Source organism: Cyprinodon variegatus, unplaced genomic scaffold, assembly GCF_000732505.1.
Source record: "Cyprinodon variegatus isolate N-32 unplaced genomic scaffold, C_variegatus-1.0 Scaffold608, whole genome shotgun sequence".
Classification (NCBI taxonomy): domain Eukaryota; kingdom Metazoa; phylum Chordata; class Actinopteri; order Cyprinodontiformes; family Cyprinodontidae; genus Cyprinodon; species Cyprinodon variegatus.
In genome coordinates, this window is record NW_015151061.1 from 422,715 (window position 1) to 450,235 (window position 27,521).

Below are 27,521 nucleotides of genomic sequence, written 5' to 3' on the forward strand. Positions count from 1 at the left end.
CAATCGCTTCATACAAACAAAACAAGCCAGTAAGGTACCAAACAGAAAAGACGCATAGTGTAGAGTGGATGTAGATTTGACCAATCAGAGGCCTCCTGTCTGCGGTCACCTACAATTTAGGAGAGGTGCAGCAGAGTGTCTGCGGAAGGGGTGGGGGCCCATTTGCATTCACTGCGACACACGTAGACAACCTGGTTTCCGAGTATAAATCAGCCTTTAATGTTCTAAGACCCTGATTTATTTCAGTGCCAGCAAAAGGTTCTTGAAGCATTATAATTCTGTGGAACTGAGCAAAAGGGTCAGTCTTTGTTCCTCGTCTGCATCATTTAGGCTCTTCTCTTTCGTAAGAGTATTGTTGACCACCGCATTCTAGGAACAATGAAGATATTAGCCCCTTTTAAATTTTTTAAGATGCTCTTGTACAGTTTACATCAACCTTGAAGGTAAAAAGATCACTTGGTGAATAATAGATCCCATCCGTTAAAATGGGCCTGGAAGAAGAAATGATACCCTGTCAATGGTCATAATATCAATCCTAATTAGGGTTTTAGCATTGGTTGCAACTTTTTCCTGCAGATATAGCAAGTCTCTTGTATAGCTTGAATAAAAGCACATTTCCATATTATCCAAGAACCAGAAGAATATTACTTGGTTTTCAGAGAAGCTTAGGCAGGAAACATAAACATGCATGTACTGTATGGGTTTTACTTTATTGTGAAGCTTATCATTATCATCTATGGTTGGATAAAGCGGGGTCCAGGAAATGAACGCTTACTTCAACACCCTGCGGTATGACTTACTGCCAGGAAAACTTCCCGCAGTGACTCTTAATCAAATGGTTAAAGGACAGCTGGATTTCACAAATGGCTTTTGGTATTTAAGGTATTTAAAAAATGTAACTGTTCCTGTCAGCAGAAAAGGTTACTATGCACTGCTGAGCCATCATTTAGCATTGATAATGTGCTAATCTTCCCAAAAAATAGGATACTGAACAAAAATCCTTCCCCAGGAAATATGACTATTTGTAATTTTTCTGCTTGGTATAAAAAATACTTTTTTTTAATTTGTAAAGTTTAGCCACGCACATCTGCTCCATGTAAAACAAAAGAAATTATACAAAACGCTAACAGTCGTATTTTGATTTACAAGTCTGAACAGTTTGCCAATAAACTTGTAGGGTTGCATTACGCAATGTGAGGTTTGAACACGGTCTAGACGAAAACGATTAAGCTATTTGCATCATTGTCTAATCCAAAAGGGTCTGACCATGGCAGGTCAAACATCTGTGTGCTAACTGTAAATATGGTGTTTAAAAATGTGCAGTCAGATCTGTCTAATTGGTATATGAGAGGGATCTTCGCCTCTCTTTGTGGTTTTATCACACACACGCTAAAAGACACACATGCACAAGTGGCTCCAGACAGTTCAGATGAGACTTGTCACATTCGTTGACATGGGGCCCAATTAAAGGGGAGGATTAAGCCAGGGCTGGGTGACCTCTTCAGGAATCTGTCCGAGACACTCTGTGTACATTGTCAAACCTTCCCTTTAAGCACTTTCACCTGCTAATTAAGACATTGGACCGCCATTTGTAGGCGTGTGTGTGTGTGCGCATGTGAGAATGGGTGCGTGTGCAGATGTGCACCTGTGTGATTTGTGTGTGTGTGCGTGTTTATTCACAGAGACAAATTCACTTGCAAATGTCAAGGATAGATTTGCAAACCAAGAAGCTTTAATGTAAATATTTGACTGGAGTATTGTGCGGCTTCTTGGAGCTCATTCCAGCGCACGTCAGACTCAGCACAGACTTACGGCAAACAGATAAGGCGTGTCATTTATTACATTAAAGTATTACATGTTTCAGTGGGAGCATCTCAGCGGCGCGTGGAGGAGCTCCTCTGCAACAAAAGTGAAGGAGTGTTTATGGTGTGAAAAGATTAAGACGACCAAGGTCGGAGCAGTGAATTGCTGCTGAACAAGCTCGTAGGGGCCCATTGTTTTCACATTATGTAGAGCTAGATTGTATTTTCATAATATTCAAAACTTTGACCCTATAAGTGCTTTCAACATGGAAAAAAAATCTATAACAATATAAATCAAAGTAAACAATACATTTTTAAATGTGATTAAATCTCTACGTTTCTGTTGACAAACAGAGGAAAAACACCATAAAAATCCTTGTGAAAACCCAACAAACACTTACAATAATGGTACAATAATACTCCACATTACATCACATTACAACCAGGTTTGAGCTATACATGAATAACACTTGTTAGAGGCTACAAAAGTCTTGAAACTTATGCTGATGTCTACCTTTCATCAAGAACTCTAAACAACTACCAAACGGCAAACTTCGAAACTGTGAATAAAGGCTCTTTTCTTTTAGATTAAAGATTAAATTGACCTACCCTCTCTATTTAAAAAGAAATGTACCTATTAAACAAGCCCATTTCTCCTTGTGCACGCTCTGTTTAAAAGTTGCTGTTTGCTGTTGCTGTCCTCTCTGTCCAACATCTAAACATTGTGGTCATCAAAGGTGTGTCCTTTGCTTTTGGGATGCCAGTACACAGCCAAATCTTGCTCCGAGCTGCTGGCTCTCCTGTGCTGTGCAATATGACCATATTTACTACGCTGCACAGCTGTAGGTAGAACGTTTTTTCTTTGTGATGGACCAGTTTTTATATGATGGGTACTGGGTTTGAAGTTCAGCTAACATATATAGAATGACAATTACTCTGTCCAAACGTCCACCCTAATCATTACATACTGTAGGGCACTCTATAGTGGTTATGCCATTTTAGATGACTGTCCGAAAGGCTAGTGGATGAAAAAGTAGTCGATTTAAAAAATTCCCACAATGCACCTTGAAAAGTAGTGATCATCCATCAATAGACGAGCAGATATATCCCAGAATGCTTTGTCAGAGCTACACCAATGAAGTTGAGTGAGCAAACGGTAATCTTTTGCAGTGCAGAGAAAATGGCTGTGTACTGTTTGGTTAATTTCTACATTGTTCTATGCTTTGTTCCTCTCATTTAACATGTATTAGGCTACAAAAGTTAGCATATAAAAATTTGATCACTAAAATAGCTCCACAATGTTATAGTGAATCTTAATCATTGAAGTCTAAATAGTGACAGACATGAGCTATGGCTGTGAACGTTTCAATTATTGCATATTTAATCGGTTATTTTATGAAATGTTGAGTATTCAAGCCAAAAAGAGCCCGGTCTGCTCACAGGAAGTCTGAAAAATTTTGTTTTATACGGGAATCAGAGTTTGCTGGATCTGTTGTTCATGTTTCTTTTATAGTGCGATTGGTTGATTATCCAGTCTAACACTTGATGACAAGCAAAGAGTGAAAATTAATAGCTTAGGTGCATTTGATTTTTAACATTGCCACAAAAATATGTTAAACAAAATGCGACATGTATAACCCTGGCAACGTTTTGATTTTTGCTGTTTGTCTCTACAGTAGGTGATTTTTTTTTTTACAGTAATTAGATTCACTGCCTTTGGTCTTTGTACAGGTTAAGATGGGAGGTTTGAGACTAAGTCCTGGGACACAGTACAAGCCAAAAATGTTTCCCCATTTTGACATGTTGCAAGAAGAAACTTCAAAATATTTGGTTGAGATGTGAGAAACCAACAAGACATAGTAGGTGATTGTATAGTTAAGGGAAAATATAGTATAATTCTTAAAAGGTTGTTCACCCTCAAATAGAGCCTTGATTCTTTCACAAAGGACGTTCTTCATTCTAATTCTAGTTGGAATGAAGTCTGGACTTTCAATATAAGAATTTGGTTTGATTTAAATCAATATATTTTCTCTGGTTGAATGGTTAGGGTGGTTATCCCGCTAGAAAGCAAAGGTCTTCACATTATTGTGCTGACATGTGTTGTTTTGGACTCCATGTGAACTCATTGCAGACCCAATGAACATATCTGTGCAAAGCTAAATGTTTACGACGTTTGAACAACTTTATATGTGAAAGTGAGAATAACGTAGCTCAGGGACCAATCAGTGGCCAAAGTGAAGTCAAAGTTCGAAGAGGTTAGAAAATACAAACTCCTTTTTGACACATCAGTGAGTGAATATAAGGACTTCAAAAGACGGACCCTGGGTAAGTTTAAGGCAGTGTGTTGAGCTAAGTGGTGGTATCTGAGTGACATTTTTGTGAAGTCAAGGATAGATTAGGGGGAAGAGTTGGGAGGCGTGCCCCTATTTATTTAAGGGTGTTTTGGTTGTAGATTTTTAATACTGTGAGACTGATACAATTTCCCTCGCTAAAGTATATACTTAATTTAATAATTTTCTATTGAATATCTGCACTAAAGCAATTTAAACCATTGTGTCCTGCATAGAGTTTAATTAATGATATCTAAAGCACATCTAGATAGTGAACATAATATTTAGGGATCCCTAGGGATGCTTCTCCACAGCCCATCCAATGAGTATTCTCAGTAGTCTCGAAAAATACTAATAGCCCACAGCCCGCCGAATGTTGAATGGGCAATATTATTGCTATTAATGTTAATATATAGTGGAAATTTTACACTTTCAGTAATAAAATGTCACAGGAGATGGTACAGGGGGATGGCAATTTAAGTAGGGGAATGATTTTTAAGATATTTTAAAGAAGGAGGATGCCATCCCCCCTCATCCCCCGTCAACTTGAGTACTGAGTATTCCACCTTAGAGGACTCATCCTCATTTAGTGAATACTCTACCCCAAAAACGCCATCTTCACCTGTTAGCAGTCTCCACCACAACAGAACAGAGAAGAAAGAAGAAAAGGAGGACAAGAACAAGACCCTTAAACCCTGATTGCTCCCCAGGCGCTGTACAGTGGCAGCCTACTGTTCCCCAAAGGGTATGGGTTAAATGCAGAGAGTTAATTTCTCCATTGTGAGATCAATAAAGTTCAATTTAATTTCAATTTAAGTGATGAACTAATTGAACGGCTGGAAGTCTTAGACCAACATTGAGCAGAAAGAACCATAAAAATGGAGGTACTTTTTGTATCTACAATGACTGACATGTTACAAAGATTACCCTCAGGCCTGAGATATCTGGGACAATTCTGTTTGCATGAGCTACTATTTAACATGAAGCAAAAATATTTAAACCAGCAAAATTATCAGACTTTGCAGCCATTATAGCTATACAATGGAACTTTAATGTACAATCATGTAACATGTTAAATACAGGGTATCTTAATCCATGGCCACTTATAACTGTTATGAAGTTATACAGAAGTAAAAAATTTTTGGTTTGATTTTATATTCTGCAATCTATGGTTGTGTTTAATCACCTGGCAGTCTCCTGAAGGTGTGTCAACTTAGTTTGTGGGGATGTCCCAGGCAATAGCTGACAATGACACACTGTGCAAAGCAGCCAGGGGCAATAGTGCAAAGGGTCACAGCTACCCTGTACTGAAAGGTGAGTGGTGGGGCAGAGACAGGGCTAGGCACTCAATAAGCTCATTACACTTGACACTATTCATCCTGAAGTAATAGAAGTGATCCCTAACCAGCATATTAGCATCCCCTTCTTTGTCCCATCAATGGTTTAATAGTATCACAAACCATCTTTGTCTCTTTACTTTAGTTAAAGCTGGCAGGAAAATTAGCTCATCCTCCTCAAATGCTGATGACATGATAGAAAGGAAAAAATTAAGAATAGTGATGCTTAAGTAAGAAGAGTGAAATGTTCACGAACAGTCCGTACAGACAGCGCACCGTAGGAAATCAATCTAATCAGATATGTGGGGCCTTAAAGCTCCACCTCAGCCTCGAATTGGTCTAACCAGGTATCAGGATTGGCCTGTGTTTAATACCATCAAATCCAAACTTGCTTCTTTGTCCCAACAGCATCAGCCTACAGCTTAAAGCAGTATGGGATAGACATTTTCAGAGAGATTATCTGTAATGGTTTTGGGAAACATAAAGACTTTTACATGTAGAGCAAAAAGTCATATTTATTTACTACAAAGTGTTCTTGTGTGTGTTTGCCCTTAAAAGAAACTTTAATGTAAATCCCTTAATTGTCCCACAATGGGGAAATTCATCTTGACCCGTCCCTTTGGGGAGCAGAGGGCTGCCATTGTGTGACACCCGGGGAGAAGTGTGGGGTTAAGGGTTTTGCTCAGGGACCCAGAATGGAGGCTGTGGGGATCAAACCGGGTACTTGCAACCTTCTCAGAGCTGTTAAGTCATTTTACATTTCATCACACACGTAGGCATTTCTTTGTGTTGGTCTAATACAATCGTCCAAAGAAGCTTATTCTCCATTCAGACGGATTTTATGTTCTGGACCTTCTTTGCTTTACATTGATGAGTTAGTTGCCAAAAAACAGGCCAAATATTTCAAGATCCCAGCTTTATGATGGCATATACTGTATAAGGCCTTAATTTTTGTGTTGTTTGTTGTGACAGACTAGAGCGAAACACTGCCATCTATCCTGATGGTCTTTTGGCGTAAGACAAAGGCTTGGATTTTCCTTTCTAAATAAGCATATTAGCAAGCTTAAATCTATTAGATTATGCAAGCTTTCATAAAAGCAGCTTCTCCTCTAAAACCTTGTTCTGTGAGTACAATTTCAACTAAAGTGAAAAACTTTGATTTTACTTCTACACCAAGGAAGTGAAACCCATCATCATCTGTTCTGCTTGTATCTGCGCTCCCCTATCTTCCTATGAGCTCTATCTAGATCTGCCTTTTTCCTCACTAATGACAGTCGGCTTAGCTGATAGGCAGATATATTTACACTGGTGGCAAGGGAGGAAGAAGTCATCAGCCAAACCCTGCTGTGCCTCTGGGTTGCAGCAGGCGGGGCTTGGAGGAAACCCTGGCCCCTCCCTGAGAAGGGCATATCTCTGTGTGTTGTCCCCGGCCCCAGCTCAGAGCTCTCAGCCAGAAGGGACCAAAACCTCGCCGGCCCACAAAATCACACTCCCACATCAGCTGCTGTGGGGTGAGAGCAGAGGCGAGTAGAGCTGAAGCAGACGGAGGAGTGCTAGATTCCACCCCAGCTGAGAGCCGCAGAACTAGAAAGAAACTATTTTGGCCTCATACAGTTTTACCAGTTAAGGTTCTTATCAAGCTTTTGATGAGGCATCCAGGGTCAACTTTTTCTCCCATGAGTCTGTGGTCCAGAGGTGGCCTGAGGGCTAGAAGTGTGTATGGCTTCTTGAATGTGTGCGGCTTGTTTTTGAAATCTTTGAACGCTGGGACTTTACTGAAATCATTATGACTCTTCTGAGCTCTGAGCACTCCGTACTGATACGAAGCAAGTTTAGATCAGGTAAGTTCACTTTCTGATTGCTCCCGAGTGTGCATTCTCCATTTATCAGCAAATTGTTTTTGTTTTCTACCTTGTTGATCATGCAACACTTGAGACTTGCGTGAAATCTCTTACAAAGCATCATTGCATTTATGTACCATCTCTGTGGATGCATTGTAACAGGTGTGTCCAGCTACAGTTCACACTAGAGTAAGTCTTCAGAGAGCCGTGACTAACGGCATGCCTTGTCATACCGTGATGGATTTACAGCTAGTAGGATCCCTCAAAGTCCACCTGCCTCCTTGTAGATGTAACCCAATGCTTGCAAAGCCTCAAGAGGTTGTTGCACTTGTTCTCAGCTGATGCTGCTGCAGCGGGAGATTGTCCAGATTTCCCCTGTCCAATGACTGGCTGATAAGATTTGGAGAGGGGTCAGAGGTCAACTAAATATGGCTTTTGGCACAAAAGACGGTGTGTACCTTTTAGTCTCCCTTCTCTGTGTATAGATATTGCAACAATATCTGCCCATCCATTCATTTTCAGTGCCCGACTGATCCTGGCAGGAATGGGTAGAGGGTACTCTACCCGTTCTGGTAGTCCTGAGGCCAGTAGGTGAGAGGTTGGATATACTCTTGGCAGGCAATTCCAATGGATTTCTTGTTCATACACTTTGGTTTATATTTAAAAGCACAATTTGTGATCCTTTGTGTGTGTTTCTGCTATACGACTGTACTGTGTGTACTCTGTTCAACACTGCCACCTCCCTGAGGAAAATGTAACTGATGGTAGTGAGCATCAGTGCTGTGGCTCCAAATTAAACAATGCAAGGAGAGTAAGTGGGTGTGGAGAGTAGTTTTCTTCTTCAAGCTTCCACTCTTGCCGGTCAGTGGTTACTGCATTCCAGAGATTGTAGGCCAAATGTCCCTTTTCCTTTGAGGCGTCTGATGTACAGAAGCTTGATGGAAATGAACAGTCTGTGCTGTGGGATATTTCTTAAAAAAAAGAATACTCCTGTAACAAATCCTTTCTCTCAAAGCTGCTAGAGAGGCTGTGTTGCTCTAACCCAAATGCTCTGAAGGGCTAATGCAGCACAGATGTAGAGATAACAACTCTAAACTAAAGTCCGCTTGATGTTACAGTCAGAGGAGTTAATACCGGGTGATACATATAACAACCGACGTGACCGTTCGAGCTGATTTATGAGTGCATGAGTGAGCTAACAGAAGAAAGACGGCCTGTAAATCTCTATGTGCTAACTGCTGAAGACAGGAGGGAGTCTGACACAATCAGCCTGTGTAGAATTTACAGTTTTCTTTAAGCTGCAGCACTCTGAGTGACATTCAGTGCCCTGTGAAAACCAGCAATTGTTGATACTTTTCCACCACGCTTGAACTACATGATCCCAGCCATGGGAACCGCCGCTACTTGCCTGTCGCCTAAGGGAACGTTTAGCTCTCTATGTGAAAACTGACTATCTCCACTGCCTCTGTATGCACCACACTTTGGCTGTGTTACTGAAGCCATGGGAACTGCCTCTGCTTTGTGGAAGCTTAAAGGAGGGATAAAGATCTCATTTATAAGCTCCCATGGTGCGTACGGTTTTCTTTAAGTATGTCACTGGCTATTGCTCATACTGAATTGATTAACAGCCCAAACAGTAGTGGCCGATGTTCTTAATATACATGCAGGGACATTAAAACATGTCCTCTTAAGTTGTACTTTTTTAAGGACCCAAACCCGATCAAAAAAACTTTTAGTACTGCAGTGTAGGATTTACTTAAGATACACAAATACAATAAAAAATTACCAATTTGGACATAATTTGTTTCTTTTACAGACCAGTTTTAGGTTGTGTGAATGATTTGATTGATAAGGAGCTGGTACGCCCAAAACTGGCATAGGTGATATAAGAGGTTGATTAATGAGTCCAACAAACCAAGCAGTTGCATCTGGACACTAAACGGCAGTGTGTCGCAGTGAGCTTGTTGCATTGAAGCCTGGTCTGCGCTATGTTATTCCACGCTACAACGCAAGAGGGACAATCATGAAGTGGTGTGGGTCTAGATACGGCCGAGGCGGTGAGGAAGTGGTGGCAAGTTTGTTCGACAACAGAGGGACATGAAGGCGAAAAATAGTGGGAATCTAGGTGGAAAAAGGGTCCCAGCTTTCTTGCGCACCTCGCTCTTCTAGCTGGTCCATCTTCACGAGTTGTTTTCCAAAATGGTGGTCATAAAAACAAAACAAACCTGTAAGGTACAAAACAGGAAATACGCATAGTGTAGAGTGGATGTAGGGCTGACCAATCAGAGGCCTCCTGTCTGCGGTCACCTACAGTTTTGGAAAGGTGCAGCAGAGAGTCTGCAGAAGGGGCGGGGCAAATCTGCGTTAACTGCGACCCACACAGACAATGGTTTCTGAGTATAAATCAGCATTTAGTAAACAAACAGAGGAAACCTGGTAGATGCAGCAGAAATAGCTATTTACAGATTTGAACCCAATGGGCATTCCCCATCTAAAAATATCACACTGGATCCTCTAACGTTTATGTAAAGCTTTTATAAGATTCCTCAACATAAAACAACTATGGGTGATTCTCTGTGTCTAGAAGAATTCTATGTGACTGGTAACCTTCACTTTGTGTTACAACTGACCGTTTGGTGGTTTGGTTACTGCCTGCCAACACTTGTTTCATGATGCCACTGGCTATTCCCCCTGGTGATTGTGTGAATATACCACCTCCTTGTAAATCATCTACATACTTATGGAAACATTACTCTTTTAATCAGTAACTTATCACTAGTTCATCTCTGAGGAATCTCTAAAAATGTTAATAAAAACTAAAAGTAAAGACATAAAATGACTCAGAATACCCTTTTATATAAATGTGGTTTACTTTAATGTTATGTTTGCCACTCATTTAGTGAGGTTTAGGAGGCTGTTACAAATAATGCACATTATTGTGTCAGTAAACTATATTGTATTACTTTGATTAAGCTTCAATAGTTTTACACTAAGCACATTTAAATAGCTTGTACAACCAGGCAACATGTACTACAGTGTTCTGACAGTGAATGGCATTCTGGCTGCACATAAAGAAAAACCTTAACTGTTCCTGTCTTTTTTTTTTCTTTCTTCCACTTTTATAGTGGAGTGCTTTCTCCCCTACAGTCAGACTCTGGCTCTTGTTCATAAGTCTGACTCTTAAATGGCCAAAGCATTGTGGTAAGATATGCTCACAGTGTTTTAAGGTGGATTTTGAGTTCATACAGAGGTATTAGAGCAAAATAAACCTTATGCTTCATTTGGAAACACCTGTTTATGAGATTGTAGACAGCAATGCTCATACATCTGTCAGCGACACATTCCTGTCTGTGTCAGGGAAAGCTTAGGGGCATGTGGTTGACAAATGCGGCCGTTCTTCTAAGTTTGTCTGAGTTCTGGCGTAAAAGTGTGATGTCAGGGCTGGTTGTTCTGAGGGAGGCACAGAAATGGACAATAAATCAACTGTCGAATGCGACCGTCGATTTTTATGTCCTTTGTTATCAAGACATCCTAGGCTGAAACAAATGACTGGGGTTTCAAAGTCAACAGTATGTTTCAGCTATCTCTGATTACACGGCTCGGCCCGGCTCGGCTCTCTGTGCGCTCTGCAGTACGAAACAAGGCAACACTTTGGAGAAAGAACAGACTGTATGGCAGCTGCTGTGCTTTCTTAGGCACAGTTATTGATAACCTGTCAGTAAGCACAATGTAGAGCGGGATAATTTTTCAGTGTTGCTTTCTCAAAGAAAATAAGACATAAAACCTGCATGTGTCAAGGAGATTAAGGCTGACCGACATACATACTTGTTAAAACGGCTTGAAGGCAGTACCTGAGGTGTTCAGAAAGAATGCTTCAGGGTTTATTTTTTAGGATTTGGTTTGCGGATATGGAACAAATGAACTAAGTGAGACTCGAGTTAAGCTTTTTAAAGTTGTATGCCTTGGATTTCTTCTGACTGTAAGGCATAAACAGTAAACTTCTTACCTGAAGCTCTGTTGCTTTCTTCCTTTAGTATAAATTGGCAGGGCAGTGGTGGCCTTGTGGTTGGGGCAGTGCACTTGAGTCCGAGATGTGGTGAGTTCAAGCCCCACTCCTACAGATTGCCACTCTGGGTCCCTGAGAAAGACCCTTAACTCCCAGGTGCCACACAATGGCAGTCCACTGCTCTCCAAAGGGGATAGGTTAAATGCAAAGAGTGAATTTCTTTACTTTGTACTTGTGACAGTGTAATGACAATATAGTTGAATTCTATTCTAAATCATAAAGCACAGACATTTGCTACTGCAGCCAGTGGGGTGCCCCTATTCAACAGGGCAACTAAAATAATAGTAGGATCATGAGATACATTGACAAGAAGTGTTTTTATAAGTCTGAGTTAGTGAATAAACTGTGATATTTTTTTTAAATCCACACTTTCCCTTTAAGAAATAAAAAGTAAAGGGAAAAGAAACAAATTAGCTTCCATTATTAATCATATTGTAGTTCTCAGCTAGCATTTTCTCCAAGAAACAAATGTACACAGAGGAGGCTGGTCCTCCTGCAGCAGTCAACAGAAAAACGTCCTTGACAGTGGCTGTATCAGTTGCATGTTTTGGTCAGCTTCCAGTCAGCGACTAATGCCTGTGTTTGCTCTCTGTGATGTAGTGAGCTACAGGTCGTGACCCCTCTCTTGCTGTAAACTAAAGCAGATGTCAGATGAAGAAGGGACGGGTCTGGTGTTACATAATTGAGGTGCTCTTCAGTGATAGAGCCGCGCTGTGGTGAACGAGCTCCGCTCCACGTCAAACTGGAACCGTTAAAAAAGCTGGAGCTTTTTCCTGACATGTGCAGCCAGAAGAGCAGGAATTGAAACCACCTGAGCGAGATGATTAACAATAGAGGAGATGAACAGAGCGTGATCAGGCGGAGCGGGAACATTTCATACTTGTGTCTCAGACACCAGGATCAGACCAGGAGACCTCCAGATAACGGCCAGGAGAAAAAGCACACGGAGACAAAAAGACGAAAGGAACGGACGCAAGCAGACCAACAGACACAGAGGAGGCTCTTGTTTACGACCTCCAGCTCCCACCTAGGCCACTTCTGCACATGCACATGCAGACACAGCAGGGAGAGTTGTACACACATGCCGTGGACCACACACTGCCTTGCAGATCTGTTTAAAAGCCAGGAGCTGTGTTTATCTTTCCCTACATCCTGTTCGCAGAAATATTTGTCAGAAAGCAGTTTTGTTTTGCATGTGTGTGTGAGTGTATGTATGTTTTCTTTATGCATATGTGGACATGCATGGTACTGATGGTGCAAGAGAAATGGTGTGCTGTGAAAGAGAGCACCTGATTGGACTCAGTCCTTGCTTTGTCGGCAACTATGGTATTTAGAGATATCTTTTTGAGTGCATTCTGTAAACAACGTAATTCAGACAATATTTATCCCATACATTCAGTTCATGAAATCACATTTGTTTTTGTTTATTTTCTTTAATCTTGCTTTAATAAATATTTCTGTCACAGGAAAAGGCTGTTTTATAATAGTTTCCATCTTGATAATGAAAAATTTAACAGTTTTTGTAGATTTTTTGGGTGTTGGTCTAACAATTATATGTCATAATATGTTATGTTAGAATACTATTTACATAATATCAGAATTTATTGAGCAAATTATGAGTGAAGAAAATTAGGATAGTCTTATTGTCTTGACTTGGATGAACTAAACAGTGTAGCTAGTTCAAACCAAGTTTGCTGTTATTAATCCTATTTATTTTGAGCAACTAAAGGCAGTGATTAAGGTTGGACAATTAATTGCACTTGGAATTTTATCGCAATTTAGCAAAACACAGAGGTGCTCAATTTTAGTTCTGTTACATTTAACAAGACTAAGACAGTAAATTTCACCCTCCAGGCCTTTGGGGGGCAGTAAATCATTGTAAGTGAGTTTTCAGCTAGCATGCAGGTCCATGCATGATAGTAGAAGTAACAACCTATTCATGCAAAGTGTCCTGCAGCAATGAACTCTGGGCAAGCAAGTTTTCAGGGTCATAAAAAAGCTGAATCCCTGGAATGAAACATCTACATGCTTATGATAAATACTATAAAAATAATGCAACCGTTTTTGCATTTACTTAATCATATTTAGTTAGTTTAACACAACTGTTTGATATTAGCAGAATAGGGCATAAAATGATTGTGTTAAAGTAACTTGATATGATTAAGTAAATGTCAAAAGTGGTTGCATTATTTTTTTCAGAGCAATATTGGTTGACAAAGCTTCAGTTTTTGAAAAATGCTTTCAAGATGCACCCAGGTAGATGGAAAATAAAACAGCTTTATCATTAACACAGCCATAGATTGTAATTTTTTCCTGGTGCTATTATGCATCAAGCTTTGATCCTTCCATTGGTAATAAAGAAAAGGGCATCTATATTACAAAACATACCATTAATCTTTTCTCTGATATTGGTCCTAAATATCTCAACCCACTTAAAGAGTTGTACAATTTAAAAAAAGTCACACAAAGTCTTTAATGTAGAGTTTCCTTCACTGTAAAAAAAAATAATGCACCTTTTTTTGGAATATACTTAATCATATTTAGTTACTTTAACAATTTTTTTTCATGTTAGCAAGGTAGGACATAAAACAATTTGAACTAAAGTTAAAGTAACTAAATATGACTAAGTATATGCCAAAAGTGTTTGCATTATTTTTTCAGTGTTGGTTGGAAAACTATGAGAGAAGGAATAGAGCACAGGTTTATTTAGCTTTGAAAAGGAAAATGAAACACTGCTTTCATTATCTGTTGGTTAAAGAAACATGATAAATTTGAATATGAGAGTTTCCTTCTTTCAGGCATACATTGCATTCTAATGGCTTAAATCATGATGGGTGTGGGGGCTTTTGTAATACAGAAAAAAAGGCAGTTGATGCTCCTCCTTAGAGGGACAAAATATTTACAGACAAAATAAATCAAATCGCTTTCAATCTCTTATTTTCTTTCTATGTCGATGGTGTGTGCACGTTCATTTTGCAAAGGGGGGTTTGAAACATGTGAGCTATATTTGAAAGTGATTTTTAAAGTATTTATTTCTTGAATTGTACACCCCGGCTCTTATAAGGAGCTTCATCATGCAGGTTGATTAAACTCAGATGATTCTGAAACAGCTTCTTCTTTTTATTTTCCTCTTTCCCTCACCTGCCTCCTCACACCTCCTTTCCTCTTTCCTGTGCTCCTTCTGTTCTCTTTCTATCAGTGCTACAGTTAAGACTTCAGCAGAGGAGGACACGAGAGCAGCTGGCAAACCAGGGCATCATGCCTCGTGAGTAACGTCTTCCAGCACTGAAATGCCTCACCTTCATGAACACACATACCTTTCCTCCCTCACACTTTTTGTCCACAGCAGAAAGAGCAGGACTCACTGTAACATTTATATGTATGTGGATTTGATCAGCAGGAAAATTTGCTGTTTTTTTCCCAGGGAATATAAAGCCTTTAAAAAAATTATTCACCCTCATTCAGTTTTTTTCTTTTAACATTCCATAATTTAAATATCTTTTAATCACAACTATTTGATGTATCTGCACTAAGCAGTTTAGGTTTGTGAAATTAAATAAGAAAAAAAATATGCAAAAGAATAACTAAAGAATAAATTTGCATATCTATCCAACCCCTGTCCTATGAAGTCCCTTAAAGCTTCTGGCGTCACCAATTACCTTCAAAAGGGAAATAGTATGCTGAATTAGCCCATCTCTGTGCAGTCAAAGTGTCACATTATCTGTCATAATAATCAGAACTTTTCTGAAAGGCCCCAGAGGCCTCAGTGCTACTAAGCATGAGGCATAACACCAAGATAACCAAAGAGCTTTCCAAACAAGCCAGGAACAAAGTTATATTGTTGTATGGCCGCTCACACTGAGCCTGGTTCTGCTGGAGGTTTCTTCCTGTTAAAGGGAGTTTTTCCTCTCCACTGTCGCTCCAAGCATGCTTAGTGTGAGGGATTGCATTTGAGTCAATGAGTTGATGCAATCAACTGGTTTTCTTAGATAGAAAACTTTGAATCAATTTGACGGTATGATCTGGTGAATTGTAAAGTGAATTGAGATGACATGTGTTGTGAATTTCCACTATATAAATAAACTGAATTGAATTGAATTGAATTGTACAAGTCAAGGCAGGGTTTAAAAAAGTATCATATTTGATGTTCCCAAAGAGTGCCATCAAATCTATTATCTTTAAATGAAAAGAACATGATATAACCAAGCCAACAAGAGAGGGAGACTAAATGGAAATCCCAGACTGGGCAAAAAGGGCATTATTTCAGTGAGTTCTGTTTGAATAGTTAAGCATAAGAGGTCCCTCCCCTTAGCAATCACTGCGCTTACAACCCCTTCCTACACAACACCCCCCACCCCCACCCCCCACAGCAGAGACTGCTATGAAAGCTCAGGCTAATTAGCAAGGCCACTGATAATAGCCGATAAGCAGCTGGGACATATTCACTGGTAGGATATACTTTTCAGTGAAGCACAGCTGCAGCATACCGGTAATCTTGATATTGAACACTAGTATCAGTTGTACACTTTGAGAGGTGTGAGCAGCATGTACAGGAGTGTGATTGACACTCCAAAGACATTCCCACTGCCACTAAATTGAAATAGGACCAATAGAAGGAGCCAGTGCAGCTTTTTTTTTTTCTTTTTTTTTTCTTTTTTTTATTATCTGTCTGTATTGTACTGTCAGGTTCTTTTTTTTAAGTTAACTATTGCACCTCTAATTATAGACCAAAAGTAACTTCAAAGAAGTTGCAACATTTGACAAGACTGTAATGTCTGTTTTTAGGAACACAATAATCAATTATCAAGTATACTATATTGTGAGGAAACAAAAAATTAAAAACTGCCAAGGGGAGTGATTATTAATTTACAAAGTATTATACTTGGTTAGGGCTGCTCAGTGCTGCAGTGGGTAGCACTGCTGCCTTGAAGCAAGAAGATCTGGGTTCAATTCCTGGTTTTTCTTCATGGAGTTTGTATGTTCTCCCTGAGCATGCGTGGGTTCTCTCTGGGTACTATGGCTTCCTCCCACAGTCCAAAAACATGACTGTTAGGTTCATTGGTTTCTTTAAATCAATGTTTGTGTTGTCCTGCGATGGATTGACGACCTGTCCAGGGAGTACCCTGCCTAGAGATAGGCACCAGCACCCCTCGCGACCCAGCTTAGGATAAGTGTGACAGAAAATGGATGGATGGATGGATGGATGGATATACTTGGCTAACATAAACTTTCAAATGTGGCTGCTTCCCTCATGCATCTGAACTTCCAACATCCCTACACCTTCACATCTTTCCAGAATGTTCTGAGAGATTCCAAGAAATTCCCAGGACAGAGGGCATATATAATCCTTCCAATGTGTTCTGGGTCTGCCCTTCAGTCTCCTTCTAGCACGATGTAACGGAGGTTCTTCAAAACGGAGATGATGGAGTTTCTTACCTTATTTCTAAGACATGGCCATTTGCTTCTCTGATCTTTCAGTCATTGGTAAGGGCCAGTGGGTAAATGACACAGATTCAACACTTAAGGCAATGGACATTACTTGTACATTGAAGGTGACTTACCTGTGGCAAAACTGTGACAACACCTATGGCGTGGTGGTCGAGAGAAAGGGGTCCAAAAACGGCTTTTAATAATCAAGATAGAATAGAATCAAGGGATCAAATATTTATCAGCAATTCTAGTAAAGTTTGCTTTAGGGTGTTGGAAACCAGGTCCAGACTGGTGTCTGAACCTTAGATTCTGAGATGAACTTTTCATCCTGGTTAGGAAACCTGATGCTGGTGAAGATTCTCAGTCATCCAGGTCATAGTCATTCTACAAAAAAAGGGTTAAAAAACAAAACCACTGTACTTTTTTTCCAAGTTTGAAGACGTTTCAAAGTTGATCTTAATCTTTACTGAATTACTAAGAAGGTCATTGGGTTTTGTTGGCAAGTATACAAGTGTTTTATTGATCTTGAGGAGACCTCTACCTCTATATTTTCTGGTTAAAGAACAGCATTGGTAGATTTCTTTCACCTCTCCTTTTTTTTTGTGGTGTTCATGGACAAGAGCAGTACCAGCTGATTTTTATTATCACTTGCACATTAACTGTTATAAGTAGATTTTTCTTTTTTTTTTTTTTTGTTACTTTTTAGGGATTGATTTTCCTTAAAAAAAGAGCAAGCGGCATGATCTACCATCAGTGAAGCTGAGGTTGAATAAAATATAACTGTGAAACTATGGAAGGTAAAGAATTGATGTTACAAATAGATTTAAATAAAAATGAACTCCGGTCAAAAGGCCGATCTAAAGCTGAAGCAGGTGGATGTATCCAGCCAGAAAGCAGCGCGAGACAGTTGGTGGCTTCAAACAGCAAGAAGGCGGTCAGGTTGGTGAGTGACCGCTCAGGAATGTTCTCCTGATGGAAGAGGCTCTCTGCCTCAGAGGAGGCTGCGAGCATTTGGGCAGGATTCAGAGAGAGGACCTGTTTACAGGACCGCGCTCAATCAAAGTGAAGGCACACCCGAGGACGACAACGTGCAGAGAGAACTGCCATTTACAAGACGAAGGCTTTGTTCTTTTAATGTCACATAAGTCACAGCTATGATGACATGCAGGCCTATGCTCACAGAGTATTCTCCTAAATCTTCGTTGTTCCTGCGATTTATGGGGCTTCGTAATACTTAGATCAGCAAAGCACTGCAGCTCTTGTAGGAATTCTGTTCAACTGTAACTGCAACGAAACCCAGGATAAAAATATATACTTTTGAATATTCATGGGAAAGAATCCCCATTAAAAAGTGGTTAAACTGTGACTATAATGAGGAAACCTGGGTTTAAATGCCTTTTCCTTTAGGAAGGGCATCCTGCATAAAAACTCTGCCAAGTCTAACAAGCTGTAGTGACTTGCTGTGGCGATCCCTGGAAATGGGAGCAGCCGAAATGACACACACACATATATGGGAAGCAGAATAAATCATTACAAGGGAGATAACAATTAACTTCTAGCATTTTAGTGTATTACATAATGAACATTGTTTTTTTCTCTGTACGGCAACATAAAGTGGTTTATAATGATCTCTTTACTAAGAAAATTGAGTGAAAGCTCCAGTTTTGAATTTGCAGAGCAAAAAGGTGATTCCTTAAGAATTAAGGCAGGAATGGCGGGAAAAAAATGCATTCCACACTTTTTAGGTTTTTGCTTTATAGAAACTGAGATTCATGCATCATTGACATCCAAGTTATGCATTATTTTCTGTCTGTTCTTTCACATAATAAGGGGTTAGCTGAGTTAAGCCCTGAGTTAGAATGAATTTTATTGAACAAATTTTCCATAAAAGCAATGTGGTCGTGGCAGTTGCATTTAGGAAGGTCAGTGCCTCTTTTTCCCCTGCAGAATCAGAGCAGTAAATATGTGGGACATGGGTTGCAGGGATTTGCTGAATGATATCTCTGGCACCGTTTGCCATTTCACAGAGGCTCCAGCCTCCAGATAAAGCCCTAGTAAGTGTGCGGGGGAAAGGAATCCAGAGGTCCGGCTAGACCCTATCAGTTTCTAGGAGTCTGTCACAGATAAGGCAACAAGGGGAAACACAATTGGTGGACGGGAACCCAAGCTTGCTTTCAAAAAAGAAATTTCAATTGGCTGTTTATCTCTCGGATGCAAGCAGTGGCGCAGATGCAAGAGAATTAAGCTTGAACTGTTTGTTTGGATGTTTCTTTCACCCATGCCACAGATTTCTTATCACACTTTCACGTTCAGAACTCTGTCAACAGCACCAAAAATAAGACATTTCCAAAGGCAACACAGTTCTGTCCTCCTCCTGCTGCTGCTTCTGTAGATGTGAATCTTCAAACGCTGGCTGCCTCTGCCTTGCTGTGTTATTCCTGCTGGGGAGATGGACACGGCACAGGGTCTGTGTATACATTACCCAGGGAACATCTGGTGTTTATTAGACTATTCAAGAATCCACCCCAGCCTCTCAGGCCTGACCGGCGTGTGGCCCGCATAGAAGCACACTGTCTCCCTGCTGGCCTCAGGTCTGACTCCACACACACATCCAATCTAATATTTCCTCATAAAGATAATAGAGCCGTAGCTGGCTGCAGGTTTACAGTGCTTTTTCCTGCTTATGCTTTCAAAACCCTCGTCTTCGGGGCAGAGATGCTTAAAACCTGGATGGGAACAGTGATATCCCGTCCAGCTTCCCTCTTACTGTCATTCAGCAAGCATAGAGTGCTGGGAGGAAATGTTTTTCCCTTTCGAAAACTCTTCTTTAAAGTTTTGTTTGTCCCTTCTATACTTTTTAAAACAAATAAATTTCATACAGGAAGAAAATCTCAAGACCATCCAGGCACTTTTCAGCTATCATGAATGGATGCCATGGTATCTTTTTCAAATTTTAATCAGGACTTGACCAGACTTTGCCAACACCTTCTCCTATGGGTAATAGTTTATTAAGCCAATGATGTACTTTAAGATTTCTAAGCTTAAGGTCACAAACTGGGGAGCTGGTCCGATTTGAGATTATCTACTTTTTGAGAAATTTTGAGTTATTTGAATCTACGGCAATCCGTCAGGGTTCAAACTATCACACTACCACCATTTTGTCTAATATTCAAATATTTTTGATCGTAGGCAAACATTTCATTGTGTTGTATGAAGCTTATCAATCCCATACATGGCTTTTTTTTATGTAAATTGTGTCAACACATTAAAAACATTTCATTTTGCACAGACATAGCAGCCACAAACCCATACCCAGGCACAATGTTACCACATCTAGAAGCTGTGCTTTCACAGCTTTCTAGTAACATCAGTCTCAATGATTTTGTCCACCCAGAAGACCCATTTTTGCAGTTTATTTCTCCTTTATACAACTTCTTTTTGTTGTTTTTCTTAATTTTGTGAAATTAGCAATTTCATTGTATAGATTCTGTAAAAATTTGTTGGTTGCTAAGTTCTTCATACTTTTTTTGTCATAAACTCAGGAAAGATGATTTTGTAGTAGAAGATATGTCCAACGGCTGTTTGTGTATTTTTGAATCATGCACATGCGACAGCGCCCCCTCCTTCACAAAATCTCTATCTATCTCTATGCTGGAAACCCCTCTGCCGGTACGCTTGTATTTCACCTAGAGAGGCAGCAAAGTGCCAGGATGCACCTTATCAGCAGGAAATCCCCATAAAAAGAAGAGATCTCTGCCGGCGTTATCACTGCAAGTTATATTTACAATATATTGGTGTGTTCTCACTGCTGCTGCTACAACTTACTGTACTTACTACAGAATTAAATGTAATTTACCTGTCTAGTAGAGGTTTTGCAACCAAAGCATCCGTTTTCCGACCCCTTTGCTCACTAGGGGTCACCATCTCTAAAAAAGAATCTCCTAAACCCACAGTTAGCCGCCTCCGTTCTCTCCCAATTTCTCTCCTCTATTCAATTGCATAGAAAAAAGGTTTGGTTTGTCAGGATTCTTTTTGGCCGTTGATGCTCCAGTTTACACAAAAGAGTGAACAAATAGCTAAAAACAGCCAAAAAGCATATGAGTTACGCTTGCAGCCTGCATAAGTACATGTTTTGTAAGCCAATGTTTTGTAGGCCCCATCACGTGGCCAGAGTTTATGGATTTAATTTTTTTTTGGGGGGGGGGACAATAAGTGCAAGAATGCCAGCCATCAATTAAGTCATTTTAGATTAATCTAGACACTTAATTTCTGAGAAAAATCCTCTTTCATACCTTTAACTTGTCAATTAAAACAACCAACTAATTCAGAAAATATTGTTACCTCTTGCCTTTATGTTGCTTTATCTTTTAAAAATTGTGAATTCTAAAAATATCCATCAAAAATATATTAGAGGAAGCTTAGAGGAATTATTAAATGTGTTTTACTTTATGACACCTAATAAGCATAGTTACATCACACAAGTGTAATCTTTCATAATCTGATTGAGGAGACTCATGTTGAAACAGGTTGTTTATTAACCTTTATGAAAAAGTAATCAGGTATAAAGAAAGTAGTCCAAGATTGGAGCTTTGGGGAACCTCAACATTCTTTTAAGAGCACCAAACACAGGGGATTGATGCAAGGACTAGGGTAGGAAATCTCCATTGACAAGAAGGGCATTAGCTAATATAACTCTATTTTACTGAGGCTGATCCTACTACTCTCTTCTTTGTTATGGTCACTAAAGTTTGATAGAAATAGCCCATAGACTACATTTTAAAGGACTGGTTGTCTAAATAAACTTAGCTATGCTTTTCTAAACAACTCATGAATCTTCAGCTAAACTCAGATGCCATCAAAAGGTACAATGTATTGAAAACTTGAATTGCTGGAACCATCAGGGAGCCAAGCTGTGGCCACTTCACACTCTGCTCACTAGGAGCAACTATCAAAATACACAGATGCTAAGAAAGCAAGCACCATGCAAAGAAAAGCCTGAAGAGCTGATATCGTGGAAATGATATCGGACTGATCTCAGTGAGATATGAAGAACAGTATTTGCTTTATCTGAGACTTAATATTAAATATCTCTTTTCTTTGTAATGGAAACATTTTTTTTACTTTTAAATAAATTGTTTAATATCTGATGAAGTTCCCATTAAACAGTATTATTCCACCTCAGATGTCCAGCACCAGGCTTGATATCTTTATTTTTTAAGTCAACCTCAATCCCATGCCATCTCTTTGAAATCTCCAACTAAAATCATATTTGCCTGAATAAGTGTGTTTGTATTTTTCATACGCTCAGATAATCAAACTGATTTAGTTTCACAGTTTCACAGTTCTCTGCTGGGAATTGACTCAGCCCACAGAATGCTTTAGATACATGCAGGGTTCCCCCCGACCCTGATTATTTATTCTGGATTTAACAGAGAGAAAAAGACTGTGGAAGGTTAAAAGTCCTAACCAACCACATCTCTCTGCTTATTATTCTAACACTCTGAATCTTTGATGGGCACACATTAGAACCAAACCTGCCCAGCAATGTTAAATATTAGGCGAATCAAAGAAGCCTGCATGTGTAGTGCTTCAGCTGTAGTTTAAACATCCAGAATAAGTGCAAGAACTGGATGTGGAATAAAAAATTAAGAAATTGGGTTAAAAGCAATTCATTTTTTTAGGGTTGGACATGTAATATAAATGTAATATATTATCTTAATTCAATATTTCATAGAATATATATTTTTTATTCATAATGCCAATCAAGATTCAGTATAAGGAATAAAATATGTGCTAAAAACAGTAAAACAAATCAAAATACAAAATTGTGACAGAACAAAAAAAAAGACAGAACATGGTATATTAAAAACATTTTTATTTCATAGAGACTGACTAGAATATAATTGGGTCATAATATGTTGGGGGGGAAACAAAATCAATGATCGGGATGTTTTCATACCTTTGAAGTAAAACTTTGGTAATGCATGTTATTAATTATTCCAGCATTTAGTCTTTGATAATAGTCTGTCAGCATTTTACATCCTAGATTTGCAATATTGGTGCATTCTGTACGGAAAGGTTCTCAAATTCTATTAGATTGCATGGGAATCTCCTGTCCACAGCACGTCTGAGGATACCCTACTGACATTTTGTCAGATTTATTTTTGAATTTTGGTCAGATCATTAAAAATCATCAATGTCCCGTCATAAATCCATTCTAATCTTGATTTACATATATTCTTGATCTCACTGGAATGTTAAAAAATAGGATTCAGTTTGGGTGAAATAGGGCTGGAGAATATGGCCCCATTTTGGTAGATACCATATAATTCCAGCACTGATATAAACAATATAAAAGGACCAGAAAAATTAACAATAAATATTAATATTCCAATAAACTTTTCAAATGTAACATTTTAGAAATCATTGCTTGAAAGTAACCCCGCCTCTCGCCCATTGACTGCTGGAGATACAGGAGTAGGCACCAGCACCCCAATTGGGAGAAGCGTGTCAGATAATAGATGGATGGATGGATGTTTGGAAATTACTTTTTTTGAGGTAAAAGCTCTACAGATAAAATGCCTATCTAATCAGGGGACCATCTCTCCTCATTTTTCTTAAAGGCTTCTTGCCTCTTTGAGTAAAGTATGTCTGATGTCTGATTGCCTCCTTTCTTCGTGATTGTCTGTCAGTTGTTTAAGAAGAAATACACACCTAAGCCTGAAAGACTGTGTTCACTAATCACTATAATAAATTAGCAAACCAGCTAATAACTGGCATTGAAAACACAGATTTAAGGTCCCCAGTTAATTCCTGAATGTAACTTTGATAAACGCTAAAGCTCGGCAAACGCTGTGCTATTTTTAGTCATTTTTGACACGATTTTCCAGTCGTGCAAAAAAAAAAGTTTAGGGAACAGGCCGACTCCTGTCCAAATTGTGAGTCATGCGGTATAGAAGGGGGGCAGAGGTGACTGGCACCTCACGACAAGCTCCAGATCACAACTCGTGGGTCTCAAGAAAATCAAACCTGTTCGATATTTTGATCTTGGCTCATAACTGAAGCAGTGACAGGATTTTTCTTCTAATGCTACCTCTATTTATTGCTTTGCATGTCAGGATTATTCAAGACCCTGACCTGTCTTTGAATAGGGACATTGTGAGTAGTCAGATTGCATCTGAGCGTTGCATCGTAAAGTCTCAGGACATACACCGCAAATTGTGAACTTTTGAACTCTGGTTAATTCGCACAATTTGAGTCGGGGCTGCAAGCAACAGTTGAAAATATCTCAGTGTATGCCACACCTTAAAAATTTAGTTGTATTTTGTTTGTTTTTTTTACTCATCCTGTTACATTTTCCCCCCGTCTCTCATCCATACTGCCCTACTCTAATCTTGATGTTAATGTTCTTGTTTTAATTTTTCAATGATAAAAGTTTTGTTTAATATGCACTTCTCATCGTTAGTAGAAACAAACCAGATCCCAACCATATTTGGGTTTTTTCTACCTGGGCACAGCAGGCTTTGACAACACTTGTAATGTTTCCTAGCAAGAACCAAACCTTTAACAGCAAAAATCTATTCAATCATGGTAAATGGCCTGTACTTATATAGCGCTTTGGTCAAGTCAGGAGACTTGACCAAAGCGCTTTACACTACATTCAGTCATTCACCCATTCACACACACACTAATGGTGGCAAACTACATTGTAGCCACAGCTGCCCTGGGCCTCACTGACAGAAGCGGTGGTGCCGTACACTGGCGCCACCGGGCCCTCTGACCACCATCAGTAGACAATGCAGGTGAAGTGTATTGCCCAAGGAAACAACGACACTGAAAGTCGGAGTCAATCCTTCGATTTCAGGGCAAACTCCTACATCCAACGCCACTGTCGCTCCTATTCAATCATAAAAAAAATTAATCAATGAACTAATGCATTCCATAATGTCACAGGATGGCTCCCTGTCAGTAAGGACACGCCTGCTCTGTCCTCTTATTTAAGGGCGTCACTCAGCTCTTGACTGTAACTTTAAGATGTGATACCAGTTGTTGCTTTAAGACAGGAATTTCTACCTTTTTTTGTTCTTTATCAGACTCTAAAGTCAGAGACATTTGTTTAAACTGCTTCTGCAGGGTAAAGGTAATCCAGAAAGGGACTACCATGGGCACTTAGTTGATGCTAAAACTTACCGCACTGAAGCTTGGGCAGCACAGCTGCAAAGAACGAGTGAATTATATGTCAATATTTGCTTTTTATAATAGAGAAACTGCAGATCATGATGCTGCCACCGCTGTGTTCCATTGGGGGCAGTGTTCTTTCATCAATATCGGGTGTTTTCATCAAATTTACTTTTGTAAGAAAGTTTTTTCACCCAAATTTTAGTTTATCAGGCTAAAACTAATTGTAAAAGATTTATTTAATCCCGCTTTAGACTCATAATGACTCATCCAGAGACGTGTAGAATATAACCATAAATTGGCAGAAATTCTGGCAGCCTCTTCAGTGTTGGTGTCAACCTCTTGGCAGTTTGTTTTGCTTTCCTTGCGTTTATAGAAAACTCCAGTTTCTACATTATACACCAGAACTGACGAGGAGGAAACGATGAGTTTCCTAAACCAGAAATCCAGTTATCCATATAGGCCAAACCAAGCGGGATTGGAGAGAAATTGGTGCATCAGGAATAAGTTGGACTTTGTGCCAAAAGACTCAGCTCCTTCTTTGGTTGTACAAGAAACTCATTATCTTCCAAATCCTCAAATGTTCCAACAGTTTGGGTTCCCACAAAATGAAGAGTTCTGGATATTGTGGTCATACTCATCCTCCCCAATGACAGCTTCTCTGAAAAAAACTCTAGTCAAGCTAACATGATTTACGTCTGCTGAAGATTTCAACAAAAAGTTGGGCCTTGGGCAGGAGCCCTCACAGCTGGCACAAATAAATATTAAACCTTTACACTCCAACACAAGCTATATAGAGAGGTACTGATGTGGGATCCAAACACATGGGCTATATTATACGCTTTCCTGACCTTCATTTAATTTTGTGTTTGTTACTTTACCTTCATATGGTGTAAAAACCATAAACCTGCCCTGAAACTAAATGAAAAGCTCTACAGGACTTTGGCACAATAGCTGTTTGCTCTCAGTTAAATGTGGACTACAACACAGATACAGCCCTTTGAAACACTCAAGGGTTCAGAAAGGTTTAAATTCAGCATTAAACTGTTCCTTCTTCTTTTAATGAGACTAAACATGGTCTGTATCTATTCCATGAGGAAGAATATTCCAAATTTCCCCTCAGTTGATCTGGGATATGACACTGATCATCCAGAAGTTCCTATATAATTATAGAAGTTCAGATAGTCCCAGTATCCATAAGATGGAGGAAAGGATTCGGATATAGCGCCAATTTATTTTACAAGGCATTTTACAGATGTAATACAGTCAGATTGGTTAAAAGTTTCTGTCTTGAAAAAACAAGTGATTGCATCCAGTCATTGACTTGCAAGACATGCTTCTCCGCAATAATCTTGTGGCTGTGATTTTTGCTTGCATTTTGTCGTTGATTTGTCAGCAATCTCTCATATCAAGCATGCATGCTTTTAACAGGAAGAAACCTCCAGCAGAATCTAGCTCATTGTGAGCTGCCTTCTGCCATAGCCGAATGGAGTTCAAGGAGATAGAATCACTTATACAAGATGTTTCCTGCAGTCTGCATTACTCCTAAATGTCCAATCAGAGTTACAATAAATGGTTTACATTCAAAGCACTGTCAAGTCTTCAAGTGGTCCAGTCAAAGTCCACCTGAGTAACTATTGCTTGAAAGACTTGATTTGCTAACCATCACAGAGACTATCCATCCAATCTGACTGAGATTCAGTTATACAGCACAAGATCTGCAGCTGTACTTGCAATAATATAGTATAGACTTAAACATGGACTTTGAGGGGTTTTGCATACATTTTAAATTTGCAAAAGAAATCAAAGATTCTGGGTTGGTCTATTACATGACATTCAAATACACTGAAATTTCTAATTGTATTATTTATTGTTGAGACAGGATGTTTTCAACAATACCAAAAGTTTTCCAAGATTTGGTCAGTGGTCATGCTCACTCCCCAGTGGTAATGTGAGTGCCATATTGTTCAGTAAGAGCAGCTTCAGCATCATTGTATATAAAGTCTACCTTGTGAACTGAAATGTTTAAAGAGTCCTTTCATTATGATCGAGGTTAATTTAAGGAATGGCCCCATCTGTAAGCTTTAAAAGTGTCCACATATGAGCTTTGTTCAGAGCCTTTGGTCTTATTCATCACATTGCTTAGCCCTGACTTCTCAATGTTGGTCTTCTGACACCACAGCATGTTAAGTAAATGAGCCAGAGTGCTTGAGGCAGCTGGAGGATAGTGGAGGAGGAGATCTGCCTTTAATGAGATGTCCAGCAGCTGTATTTTCTTCGAAACTTTTTCTCAAGAGGTGTCCTCAAACTTGAGTGCGTCCTGGTGCGGACATACCTGTGCCTATGTTTATGCTCAGCTTCAGCCAAACATCTGTTTTCTCTGGTTCCAGAAAAGCTTGTACAAAGCCACATGACAGAGGCGAGCTGTTGCGCCCAAAGCATTAACCCCTCACCTTAAAGCTCCCTATCTGCATAACAAACACTCCCACTGATTGGTTCGACCTCTTTATAACAGTTTTAAAAGCAGCATGAACTCT

The 27,521-nt window shown here is 39.5% G+C and overlaps 1 protein-coding gene across 5 annotated transcripts in view; it reads left to right on the forward strand.

Annotated features, from left to right (window-relative positions):
- Positions 1-6,928: 6,928 nt before the first annotated feature.
- myocd (myocardin) overlaps positions 6,929-27,521 on the forward strand; it is a 32,531-nt gene continuing 11,938 nt past the window's right edge. For 4 of the 5 annotated variants that reach the window (XM_015392822.1, XM_015392824.1, XM_015392825.1 and 1 more), the window contains exons 1-2: positions 6,929-7,310; positions 14,576-14,641. In XM_015392822.1, coding sequence (XP_015248308.1) covers positions 7,256-7,310; positions 14,576-14,641 — 121 coding nt within the window. In that variant the 5' untranslated portion in view covers positions 6,929-7,255. The remainder of the gene's footprint in view (positions 7,311-14,575; positions 14,642-27,521) is intronic. The other variant, XM_015392823.1, reaches the window with a different exon arrangement.